Below are 13,777 nucleotides of genomic sequence, written 5' to 3' on the forward strand. Positions count from 1 at the left end.
CAGAGGGCATTTCCAGGAACGTTAAATCTGGAACTAGTGGTGTGTCATAGGAATCAGTGCTGGAGTAACAATTATTGACACTATACATCAGTGACTTGGATTAGGAACGTGGTTATGCAATCGCCATGTTTGCAGATGACACAAAAATAGATGGGATGGCAGAGGGGTAGGCACACAAAGAGAGTGACAGAATCAAATGATATTACTGAAGGGAAGTTGTATCAACAAACTTTTAGGGTCCTAACATCATTTTTATTCTTTCATGGGATGTGAACAACAAAGCATGGCTAACATTTATTGCCTGGCCCTAACTGCCCTTGAGAAGGTGGTGGTGAGTCACGACCTTGAACAAGGCCTGCACTCTGTGTGATTACATCTGAAGTACTGCTTGGAAGGGAGTTTCAGGATTTTGACCCAGTGGTGAGCTTTCCTCATGATTCAAAATGACTTAGAGAGTCATGAAGCTATACAACACGGAAACAGGCCCATTGGTCCAACTCTTCCAAGCTGACCAGACATCCCAGTCTGATCTAGTCCCATTTACTAACATTTGGCCCATGTCCCTCTAAAACCTTCCTATTCATATATCCATCCAGATGTCTTTTAAATGCTGTAATTGTACCAGCCTCCACCACTCCACTGGCAGCTCACTCCATTCACGGTACCACAATTTAAATGAAAAAGTTACACCTCAGATTCTTTTAATTCTTATCCATTTCACCTTTAAACCTATACCCTCCAATTTCAGTCCCCTACCTTAGGGGGAAAACAAGACATTGCCTATTTACCCTATTCATAGCTGTCATGATTTTATACATAAGGTCAACATTTCAGCCTCAAATCTTCCAGGGGAAAAAGCCCCAGCATTTTCCAGCCTCTTCCGAGATCTCAAACCTTCCAGTTCTGGTAACATCCTTGAAAGTCTTTCCTGCACCCTCTCCAGCTTAACAACAACACTTAAATGAGAATTGTTTTCATAATCTCTGCATTTCCCAAACATTTCACAGCAAATTGGGATTCTGTTGCAATACAGGAAACACAGCAGCCAGTTTGTACACAGCAAGCTCCCTCAAGCAGCAATAAGCCAATGATCAGCTAATCTCAGTAAATTTTATTGGTGATGGAGAATATAATCACCTCAACTCATTTTGTATCAATTTACCTATCTCCTTTTCTCGTTCCTTAGTTTGCAATGTTGTCGGATTATACTGGGATGAAAAAACGCACCATGTTTGCTATTTCGAATGAGTGGAAAGGTGATAAGATTGAGAAGACAAAATGTATTCTTGCTTTGTACGCTCTGAAAAATATAGTCAAAAACATAGACCCATCTATTAAACTTAAAAGGCTAAATACTGCAGAGGCTGGAAATTTGAAATGAAAACAGAAAAATGCTGGGAACACTGACAGCAGCATCTGTAAAGACACATTTCAGGTCCAGAAGGACTATTCTTCAGGACCTCCAGTTCTCCTCCTTGACTCAAAACGTTTACTCTGTTTCTCCCTTGACAAATGCTATCGGACTGTTGCGAATCATCAGAATTTCCCAGCATTAGTTGATTTAAAGATGGTTGGCATTGAAGGCCTAATGTATAAGTACTCTATATATTCTTGTTTGATAAAGATCCACAGTGGCTGCAGTCACAGAATCAGTTAGCATTGAAAAAGACCATTCAGCCCCCTTGTATGTGCTGGTGCGTTGAAAGATCCATTCAATCAACTCCGCTCCCAACTGCCTCTTCCCCATAACCTTGCATATGTTTATTATCCAAGTATTTATCAAATTCACCTTTGAACGCTCCTCATGTATCTACTTCCACCACTCGTGCACGCACTGTATTCCAGATCACAGCAACTCATTATGTAAAGTAAACAAACAAAACATTCTCATTTCCCCCTCTCGTTGTTACATCTACAACTGTCTAGGTAGCAACCATTTTGCCACTGGAAACGTCTTCTGCTTATTTAGCGCTGCTGAAAAAAAGGCAAATTTTGCTGAACCTTGTCCCTTGCATTCATCAGGTCAATTTTCAAGACATACGAATGTCAGTTGTATCTTTTGTGGTATCAAAATCATACCCTGCTCCAGGTGTCCAATTTTCCCCTGATTTCATGATTCCTCTTGTGAGTATCACTGACCAGGCCAGTATTTGTTTCCCATCCCTTGTTGCCTTGAGAAGGTGATGATGGGCTGCCTTCTTGAACCACTGTGATAGGAAGACCCGCACTGCCTTTTGGGAAGGCATGTGTTCCACATTTTTGACCTGGCAGTGGTGAAGGAACATTGATATTTTCAAGTCAAAATAGTATATGACTGTGAGGGCAGCCTAGGAGTGTCATCTTATAATGGTGTCACAAGTTTGGTAGTCTTATGTAATAAATAATTTAGATGTGTTTTGCTCTCTATTTTATTTTCATTCTTTGTAAAACATAAAATTTTAATTATAAGAGCAATACCTGGTGCCAATTGGATGGATACAAAGCATGTTTAATGGTAAGGTAAACTCAATGCTGCAATCAAGTCAATGAAGTTTTGTCACAAACATATTATTTCCTGTGACTTTCATTGCAGTATGGACACAGTAGATCCAGTGGCCTCCAGTGCTACAATTGTTCCATGATTCTACTGGCAGAGTCCAGCAAAAAGTTTTCAGTTCAATTAGTGTCGTTGTACATTTAAGAGGGATTGGTTCTGTCCTCTTTCTCTTTAAGAGGGGTATTGTAAATCTGGTGCCAAGGTTTCTGCTGCTTGGAAAAGCAAAGTCAGGAGCATTTTTTTTCAGTTTAAAAATGAGTGTGTGTGTGTGGAGTCAGGCTCAAACAACCCTGGATTTTAGTTTTGCTTTCAGCTATTGACGTTGGGATTGTTGGAGTTGAAACTACCAGACACAACTCTCTCTCTGCTGCTAGATTCTTTCTGACAGTGTTCCTTCTCCTGGACTGGAGGAGATAGGACATTAGGGAATCGGTTTTGCTGAATTTGCCTTTGACAAGGCATTGTTTATGGGATGCTGACATATTGGATCAGTTGATAACTAATAGTTAAATCATCTATTACATTTGTTAACTATTTTGATATAATTAAAGTTATGCCAATTCTTCTTTGTATTATAACTGTAGTGTAAGGATAAATTTTATTTTGCTTAAAACTTAGTAGTTTGACTAACCAAATCACATCTGAAATGCAGTGCCTTACAGTTGCCTTTTAAAAAGGATAAGAGAGAGAGGATTGGCTATGTTTCGAATGGGTTTGGTCTGGTCCATAACGTCACTGTAACAGTTTTTCTGTAATTAAAGAATAAAAATCATGTATTTAGAAAGATGAACAGAATCTAAACTTGTTTTTTGTCAATATGCACTGGATAAGAAAAAGCTGTTCCTTATGAGTGTTTGAAAATTCTAAATTCATCACCTGCTTAATTATTCCAAAGCATATGAGAATGTTTAGACTTACAAAAGGTACAAAACTGTAACAAAAGGTGGTGCAAGCTGAGAAGGTATTGAATGTGGGTTTACATCTCCTGAAGTAGACAACCATCATCCAAAAGACTTAATTCAATTGCTGCACTCCAGTGGGAAGAACATATGTTTTCTCAACTGGGAAATGATTGAGTTATTGAAAATGCATGTTACGGTCAAATGTTATTTATCTTGTATGATGTGCACGAGCGTCAAGAATTACTTGCTTTATCCTTCTGAGACTACATGAAATCTCTTACCAACATTTTTCTTTTGCTCATGGTTAAGGGTTTTATTGTCAACTTTGCCTTTGATTTTGCCATTTTAGGAGGGGAAGCCAATCTCCTGGAGTAAAGGATGAGTACATGTTGGCAATTGCTTTTTGATAAAATTGCTTTAACTCTGATGAAATATATTATTCTTATTCATGACAGCATTGCACAGCTTTCCATTTTTGAAACATCTTCATCTGACTAATATAAAGTATGAATGTTGTCACAATGCAAAAGCCTAAGAAATAACGGAAAGAGTAAACTGTACGACCCCTCAAATTTATCCAACTATTCAACACAATCATGGTTCATCTCAGAGTCATAGAATCGTACAGCAGACAACCAGACCTTTCAGCTTACCATGTCTTTGTTAACCATCAAACACAATAATCCCATTCACCTGCACTTCTTCCTCTGACAAAAATCTCATTTTTCTGATTCTACCATCTTCTCCTAAATCACCTGCCATTGCCAAGTTGTTCAAGGGCTGGGAAAATTTAGCCCCTGACAAGCAAGAAATCGGCATCAACATAGCACCTTTTGCAATCTCACAATGTCTTAAAGCTTTTCCATAGACTAAATGTACCCAAATTGTGGTCACTTTCCCCGATATGGTCACCCACTGTCACTGACCAAACTGATGCAAAGTATTTATTCAACTCCCTGACCGTTCCTCATTACTATTTCCTCAGCCTCGTTCTCAAAGTAGCCTCTTTTCACTATGGCCTCTCCATTCCTTTTTATAGACATTTAGGGTACTTCTACTGTCCATTTTTACAGCCAGTTTACACTAAAGTTTATTTTTAAATAAACCATGGCTCCAGAAAGCATTACAAATTGTTAATCAAAACCCATGACACGCACAGGTCCCAAACCCACCTCCACTAAATCAAATTTCAAACTCTAAAATAAATATATACATAAATCTCACCTTACCCGATAGCCTCCAGCTCTCCAGTTACAGAGTTTGCTCCCTACGCTGCTTGCATTTTGAAGTTGTTCCTGAGAATGACTCATTTGAGTCAGAAATATCATTTGGACTGTAACAAGGAATGAGAACAGCAATTGTTACCATCTGCAATTTATTTTTGTCTTCCCCCGACCTATCACCTCCATCATCACCCCCATTCACTCATTGTACTCTTTGCTACTCTCCTCTCTGACCTATCACCTTCATCCCCTCCCCCACTCACCTATTGTATTCTATGCTACTTTCTCCCCACCCCCACCCTCCTCTCATTTATCTCTCTACCCTTCAGGCACTCTGCCTGTATTCCTGATGAAGGGCTTTTGGCGATCCTCGGATGCTGTCTGAACTGCTGTGCTTTTCCAGCGCCACTCTAATCCAGAATCTGGTTTCCAGCATCTGCAATCATTGTTTTTACCTTTGAAACTTGTCGGGTGTCCATTTTGAAAAAGGAAAATTTGGTCCAATAGATTTGATTGTCATCAAATTTCATGTTTTTCAAGTTGCACAGGAAGTGTGCCATTTGTAGGTGGGATACATGACGCATAAATATATCTTATTTGGATCAGATATTGAGTTGGTAACAGAATAGCTCCAGTCCACACTTATCAGTTGGTGACAGTGGAACCGCTCTTGTGCATTTTGATGAAATGTAAAAACTGTTTTTCTTCCCATCATTGATTTTATTTTTTGACTTCGTCTTCCATAGTGGAAGATAAGGCTGAAATAATAAAGAAAAAGATAAGCAATATAAGAGAAATTGGGGATGAACTCCGAAAAGATGAAGGATGGGGATGGGGTGACTGGAGACTGACCGGTTGGGGAAAATGGTTAGTTAATTTAGGCATTTATGTATTACTAATAATTGTAGGTCTACTGATAGGATTTAATGTGTTAAAGTGGATAATGACTAAGCTGGTAATGTCTTTGGGAGGACAACAATCAATAATGGTCATGATAATAGCACAAGCGCAAGAAAGAGAGAGTAGCAGATTACTCTTAGAGTTTGAAAAAGACAGACTTAGAAGGACAGAAATAGCAAGATTGTGAACCTCAGAACCATAGGGTGAAAAGAGGGCAGAAAATAAAATTGCAGAAACAACAAATGTTAAAAAAAAAGAAAATGGGTGAGTTGTAAGAAATGGGGAAGTGTGTTGTTTTTGCAGATATAGAAAAGCAAGAGAGTGTACGTGCAGAAAAGAGGTAAAGAAAAAATCAGCTAAGCAAGCATTAGAGAAATGTTTCTTAATCCTTAATGTATAATTGTGGATAATTGAATACTAACTTTACTGCAGAATTATTAAAGTAAATAATTTCTTCATAAAGTTTGAAAGAATAGTCTCAGCAAAATAGTTGAGATAGCTGAAACGCATAGACTAAGCACTAAAAGATGCATTGTTAAAACGTATGTTCAGGAATGGAATGTACCTATGGACAATGGAAGATGTTACAAGTAAAGTGAAGAAGGAACACCAAGATACAAGTTTAGCCTTACAGAGGGAAAGGTTGCCAACTTAGAGAGAAGGGGGCAATAAGGGTGGAGCATAGCTGGGCAATGGCAGAATACTAAGAAAGATTGGGTAATGTAGGAATCGGGAGAGATGACCTCACGCAACTCAAAGGTATAACTGTGTAGTACTTTGAACTCTCTTTGCTCATTTGCTTCTGCAATTGATGCCCTTACTTGCAAGTTCGTAATAAATTGTCTTGTTTCCAGTTTTGGTGGTCTTGTCTAAATTTTATTAAGTTTGTTTCTTACAATTATCAAGCCCAAACATTGAACTGTTTTTACCTCAATTTCTGACCGTGATCATTATTCTAATGAGATGACTATTATGGTAATGAGATGACCGTTATTCTAATGAGGCCAACAACAGCAGGTGTGAAGAAGGTCCTCGCGCAGTAAAAGGCTAATGCCCAAAACATCGATTCTCCTGCTCCTCAGATGCTGCCTGACCTGAGGTGCTTTTCCAGCACCACACTCCCGACTCTGATCTCCAGCATCTGCAGTCCCCACTTTCTTCTACCAATATCTTGGTCAACTGCCTGGACCTCAGATCTCATCAGGACCCACTTCAATGCCATTGTGTTGTCAGAACAATACCTCGTACCAATGGCTTGATGAAACCGTTGTCATGCATGAGGAGTATGCAGGTTCTGTTTCCTTCCTCTGTCGACAAAAGACACAGCCTACTTCACAGGGAAGACCATCATGGTAGTTGGAGATTTTCACTGCTGTCTTTGAGCTGCTGTTTGGTCTAGGGATGCTCTCCATGATTTCTATTCCACTTACCTTCCAGAGTTACTCATGCCTCCCTTCCTTTTGCTGTCCTGTTACCATCCTTTAACCATTGCTTCTGCATAACCATTGAAGAAGATTCTTGATTATACAGATGTATATTTCTCCTGAATTATACCGCTTAGATCCAATTAATATTCTGGAAATAAAAATATTTTCTTCGATAATGACACTTATAAACTATGGATAATATAGTCTTCAGGTGGTGATACCAATGACAATAATGTAGCTGCTGTTCAATGTTCCTTCACCGAGTGGAGATCAAAGACTTGGTCTTTGGTTGAAAAACAATTTTTTGTTGGAGAAACTCAACTGGTCATGTGTAGAGAAAAAGCAAAGTTAACGTTCTGAGACAAGTGACCCTTCTTTGTTTTGTATTCTTCTACACGGGAATTTTAACAGGAAGTGTACAATGACTGCAGTTATGGTCACATTGATTTTTCAATTCATTTTCACTGCATAAGTCCTTAAAAGGCATGACTTATAGAAGACTAATAGCTGGGCAGAAATAGGAAGGTGGAGAATGCAGCCTTTCCTTTTGTGTTGTGTGATGTTCCTTTTAGGTTTTCCTGTAAATTACATCACGACTGCCTCACAGCGCCAGGGATCTGGGTTTGATTCCACCCTTGGGCGACTGACTCTGTGGAGTTTACGCATACTCCCGTTGCTCCAGTTTCCTCCCATAAAGATATGTGGGTTAGATGGATTGGCCATGATAAATTGCCTGGGTGGATTGGCCATGGGAAATGCGGGTTACGGGTAGGGATCTGGGTGGGATGCTCTTCAGAGGGTTGGTGTGGGCTTCCGCACTGTAGGGGTTTGCGTCCACAAAAGCCAGTTGTTCAGCTGATTTTCTTCACAGCATTTTCTGTTTTAATTAATACATCTTACTGTTATCCTGTTTATATATCCATTTCTATTCATGCTAACATCAAACAGTGCAACCATCCCATTCATTAAAGGGTGGTCATAACCGACAACTCGTGATTGAACTATTGAGGTCAGCGATAGCCCATAAGACCATATGAAATAGGAACAGAAGTAGGCTTTTTGGCCCCTTGATCCTGCTCCACCATTCAATATGATCATAGCTGAACTGACCTTCCTCACATCCTTCAGTCTGTTCCTTATCCTAACAAAAACAGAAATATAATGTGATGAGAGAATATAGTGTGAGGAGTGAGACAATGTGAGAAGATGAGCGTACAGAGAATGTGCAGAGAGGGAGTGTGAAAAGAGCAGTGGTGGGACAGAACTTAAAAAGAGGGGAACCCAGTTGTTGTATTAGGAATGAATCCTGCTGCTCATGTTTTACAAACGCTCTGCATCATTGTGTAATATAACATAGATTTGCTGCCACTTTTAGATAGGTCTGTGGTACCCAGTTGGGTGATGCTAATGGCCTTAGAACCCTTACACAAATTTCTCCTGGACCATGGTTTTTTCTTCCATTATGATATTTACACTTTCATGTACATAATTACTATTTCTACTTCTGTATCTCTTCCCAAGACTCTGACTTCACAAATTCAGGTGGTTTAGAAGTACTTGTTCTCCCACAGTGTGTTCTTGTTGGGTGTGAAAAATTTGGAGAGCTCCACATTGAAGACTTGACTTTAATTCTGTTTCTGACAACGTGAGTTCTGAAAATCCCTTTAGACAGCTTGAGTTTGGAGCCATAGAGGTGAGTAACATGAAAAAAGGTCCCTTTGGCTCTTTGAGTCCAAGCCAATCAAATAAGAAACATTACCTAAGTATTTATTTATTTTTTTAAATCTTGAATGTGGTTGAAGACAGACAATTATTAATCCACTGGCAAGGTTGTGCTCATGTGTGTTGACTACTTGCGCTTTAATTTATCCTCAGCTTTGCACTACTTGTGAAAGCAGCATGCTTTCTTCCTCATCCTACTATTTGAGCATTGCTTATTGCTTTGCATGCTCCCTAACATTCTTGAGATGGGGGTGGGGGGGAAAGAGACTGCAGAAAGCTTATGGGATTTGGGAGTCTGAGTGCATGAATCACAGTAAATTAACATCTATGTGAATAATAGGGAAGGCAAATGGAATATCAACCAGTATTTCAAAGGGAACGGAGTATAGAGAAGTCTCACTAAAGCTATGCAACACACTCATCAGACCACAGCTGGAATACAATGAACAGTTTTGGTCCCCTTATCTCAGATCACAGAATCCCTACAGTGTGGAAACAGGCCCTTAGGCCTAACAAGTCCACATTGACCCTTCGAAGAGTAACCCACCCAGACCCATTCCCCCATACTTATGGGGAGCTTAGTTATGCCTAACTAATGCACCTAACCTATACATAGGTGAACACTATGGGCAATTTACCATGGCCAATTCACCCTCATCTGCACACCTTTCGACTGTAGGAGGAAACCAGAGCCCCCCGGAGGAAACCCATGCGGACAGAGGCAGAATGTGCAAACCCTACACGAACAGTCACCTGAGGCTGGAATTGAACCCAGATCCCTGGCACTGTGAGGCAGCAATGCTAACCACTGTGCCACCTGTGTACTGGCATTGGTGACAGTCTAGAAACAGTTCACTGGATTGATCTTGGGTATGCAGTAATTTTCTTCTGAAGAGAAAATGAATCAGTTCAGCTTGGATTGTTTGGAATTTAGGAAAATGAGAGATAAGATATTGAAAGAACCAATATTCTTATCAGACTTACAAAAGGTAGGTGCAGAGAAGTTGTGGGAATGTTTAAGACCAGAGTGTATAAGGTCACAGTTAAGAGTCATCCATTTAAGACAGTAATGAGGATTGCTTTTCAAGGGGTGTTGGATCTGTGAAATTCTGCAGACAGCTGTTCATGTTCCGTTTTAGATTCAGGACTAAGATAGACAGATTTTTAATCATTGGGGGAATTGAGGGTTATGGAATAAGGCAAGAAAATGGAATTGGGATTATTAGATCAGCCATGATCTCATTGAACGGCAGAGCATATATGATGGGCCAAGTAGCCTGCTTCTGTGTTCCTGTGTCTTCTGGTCTCCAATGGAACTGAGGATCTTTTCTGTCACCTTTTGGACTTGCCTTCCATGTGGGACCTTGTCAAAGACCTTATTGAAATCCATGTAAACCACATCAACTGTACTACTCTCATCAATATATTTTGTCACCTAAATCAAAATCATTCCCCTACACACTACCCAATACCCTTGATTTCTTTTACGATCAAGATTCTCTCAATGTTAAATAGATTCAATGATGGAACATCCACAATTCTCTGGGGTAGAGAATTCCAAAGATTCAAATCCACTGGGTATAGAAATTCTCCCTATGTCCCAGCTAAAAAATACCATTTCCCATGGAAAAATGAAATTTTTCAGAGGCATTCAGCATCACAAGACATCTGGGCACAGTAGGTGGAGAGAAACCGTTCCCATTGATCAATCATCTGCAAGACGCACTGCAGTAACTCACAAAGGCAGCTTCTGAACCACGTGACCTCTCCCACAAGACTAAAGGGAACAGACATACAAGACACTCAGTTGCAACATCCTCTCCAAGGCATAAACTCTTGACTTGGAAATGTGTCACGGTTCCTTTACTGTTGCTGGGTCAAAATCTGGAATTTCCTACCTAATAGCATTGTGGTCTACCTACACCACATGGACTGCAGTGCTTCAAGAGGGCAGCTCACGATAGGCAATTAGGAATGGAGAATAAAGACTGGCCCATCCATGTTCCATCCGCATTCCATGAATGAATTTTAAAAATTGATGAATGTTATGAACTAGGCCAGACCACACAAAACATTCTTCAGCAGGCAGCCCAAACCATAAGTTTGCAATTTGTTTTGGTAAATGTATAGTGAAAATTACCCAGAGTTAGATAGCTAAGTTGACTACTAAATTTTAAAACAGACAAAAAAAAATTCACAAATTGACACAATGAAACACAAAGAACAGAATGAGGAACCCCTATAGAACTCAACCTAGACTTAATTATGCTGTTCCGAATACACACAACAGTCCCAATAAAGCAAAACTCCCTTTAAAAACCAGTATAGATGGAACACATGCTATAGGTTGAAGTTGAAGGGCAGAAAAGAGAGAGAGTTTCCACACAGCTCCCTGTTGAACTTTCCAGTTCAAGACTGAACTAAAAACAGCTCAGCCCAGCTAGAGAGCTGACCACTCCCCTTTGTTTATGCAGGTCACTTCTAAAACATGACTGTTTTGGCTTGAAGTCTAATCTGTTTGTACGTAAACAAAATGCCGCTCAAAATCCTTTTCATCTCTGTACTCAAATAGATTGATCAGAGCCCGGCCGGGTTTATTGCCCCCCTGAAAAAAAATCAAGGATAAAAGTATCCTTGAGCCAAGAAACAGCTTTTAACAAAAAAAGGAACTAGTTTGTGACAATGAATGAGTTGAGAACTAAATCACACAGATTTGAGGTAACTGGTAGAAACAATAGCAACATAAACTACAGATAAATGAACAAAAATTGCTGGCAAAATTCAGCAGGTCTGATCTAATGTCACTGGACTAGTGATGTTAAATCTGCTTTCTCTGCACTGATGTTGCCAGACCTGCTGAGTTTCACGAGCAATTTCAGTTTTGTTTCAGATCTCCAACATTAATTTATCTGCAACAAAACAATTAAGATTGAATAGCAAATACATGAAAAATAGACCATTCACCAGTGAGATTCTCATCTTGCTGTTCAAACCTCGGATGGAAAATTACACTTTGTTTTCTCCGGCAAGAATCTCACTTTTCCATTATCACCACATTCTCCCAGTTGACTTGCCATTGCCAAGTTGTTTAGGAACTGGGAAAATTCAACCCCTAATAAGCAAGAAATTTGCACCTAAATAGCACCTTTCGCAATTTTAATGTTTTAAAGCTGACAGGTGCTTATATTATGTAACTGTGATCACAACCCCTCTAAAATCAACATTGTGGCGGGAGTGGAACACAGATTTCGGTGTTTAATTGGCTTTGAGATGCAGCAGTTTTCGATTAAAGGTATCACAGCATTGGGATATTCTAAAATGCGACTCATAGTTTATGGAAAAGATAGGATCATTGGCAGAGGGCGCTGTGCTGAAAATTGTAATAATATGCGAGAGTAATTATGAGTGTGTCCTTGATAACTTGCAAGAATAAGTCAGCCTGTGGTGGTCATTGTGTGTTTTAAAGTTGGATAAGGAAAGCGAAAAGCTGAGGGAATTGGAAAAATAGCTGTAGTATAAAACTCATTACTAATAGGAATGCAACATACCCAGTATGCATTACTCCAGGAAAAAGCTGCAAGTATATTCAGCACTGTGACTGTACAAACCATATAATGATGTTGAAACTGATCACGAAACAGACGTCTCTCCTGATGTAAGTAAAATCAAAACATGCCAAGCAGAATTCTGTGAACAGCAGCAGGGACGGCTATTTCATAAAACAAGGCAGACAACTTTGGGAATGTAGTTGAGCTCGTTCCCCTTATCTCAGGAAAAATGAACTGTTGTTAAAGTTAAAAAGCAAGACTTTTTCTACACTGCGATAAAAGACTATTGTGGAAGCATAGCAGTAAATTCCAAAAACACGGAGACTGAAGTTTCCAAATTTAAAGCAAATGTCTAATGAAACTAACAATGAATTTGAAATGGTTCAGCAAACTTTTTTTTACATGTGAGCACATGGACAAGAATCTGGAAGCGCATATGCAGCTCATGTAGGTTACTTTCATGGTAGAGTTTAAAAACCACTTCCTCCAGACCAATGGGGTAGCCATGGGCACACGTATGGGTCCCAGCTATGTCTGTCTCTTTGTTGGCTACGTAGAACAGTTGATCTTCCGTAGTTACAACTGCACCACATCCCACCTCTTCCTCCGCTACATTGATAACTGCATTGGGGCCACCTCGTGCTCCCGCGAGGAGGTTGAGCAATTCATCAACTTCACCAACACATTCCACCCTGACCTTAAATTTACCTGGACCATCTCTGACACCTCCCTCCCCTTCCTGGACCTCTCCATCTCCATTAATGACGACCGACTTGACTCTGACATTTTTTACAAACCCACCAACTCCCACAGCTACCTGGATTACACCTCTTCCCACCCTACCTCCTGCAAAAATGCCATCCCATATTCCCAATTCCTCCGCCTCTGCCATATCTGCTCCCAAGAGGACCAGTTCCACCACAGAACACACCAGATGGCCTCCTTCTTTAGAGACCGCAATTTCCCTTCCCACGTAGTTAAAGATGCCCTCCAACGCATCTCGTCCACATCCCACACCTCCGCCCTCAGACCCCACCCCTCCAACCGTAACAAGGTCAGAACGCCCCTGGTGCTCACCTTCCACCCTACCAACCTTCGCATAAACCAAATCATCTGCTGACATTTCCGCCATCTCCAAACGGACCCCACCACCAGGGATATATTTCCCTCCCCACCCCTTTCCGCCTTCCGCAAAGACTGTTCCCTCCATGACTACCTGGTCAGGTCCACGCCCCCTTACAACCCACCCTCCCATCCTGGCATCTTCCCCTGCCACCGCAGGAACTGCAAAACCTGCGCCCACACTTCCTCCCTCACCTCCATCCAAGGCCCTAAAGGAGCCTTCCACATCCATCAAAGTTTTACCTGCACATCCACCAATATCATTTATTATATCCGTTGCTCCCAATGTGGTCTCCTCTACATTGGGGAGACTGGACGCCTCCTAGCAGAGCGCTTTAGGGAACATCTCCGGGACACCCGCACCAATCAACCACACCACCCTGTGGCCCAACATTTC

At 40.6% G+C, this 13,777-nt stretch overlaps 1 protein-coding gene across 1 annotated transcript in view; it reads left to right on the forward strand.

The window, feature by feature from the left end:
* LOC140458848 (uncharacterized) overlaps positions 1–3,322 on the forward strand; it is a 44,976-nt gene extending 41,654 nt beyond the window's left edge. The window contains exon 11 of the mRNA XM_072553531.1: positions 1,187–3,322. Within this exon, the coding sequence (XP_072409632.1) occupies positions 1,187–1,381 (195 nt within the window). The 3' untranslated portion in view covers positions 1,382–3,322. The remainder of the gene's footprint in view (positions 1–1,186) is intronic.
* The last annotated feature ends 10,455 nt before the right edge of the window (positions 3,323–13,777 follow it).

This window comes from Chiloscyllium punctatum, chromosome 34 (genome assembly GCF_047496795.1).
Source record: "Chiloscyllium punctatum isolate Juve2018m chromosome 34, sChiPun1.3, whole genome shotgun sequence".
NCBI lineage: Eukaryota > Metazoa > Chordata > Chondrichthyes > Orectolobiformes > Hemiscylliidae > Chiloscyllium > Chiloscyllium punctatum.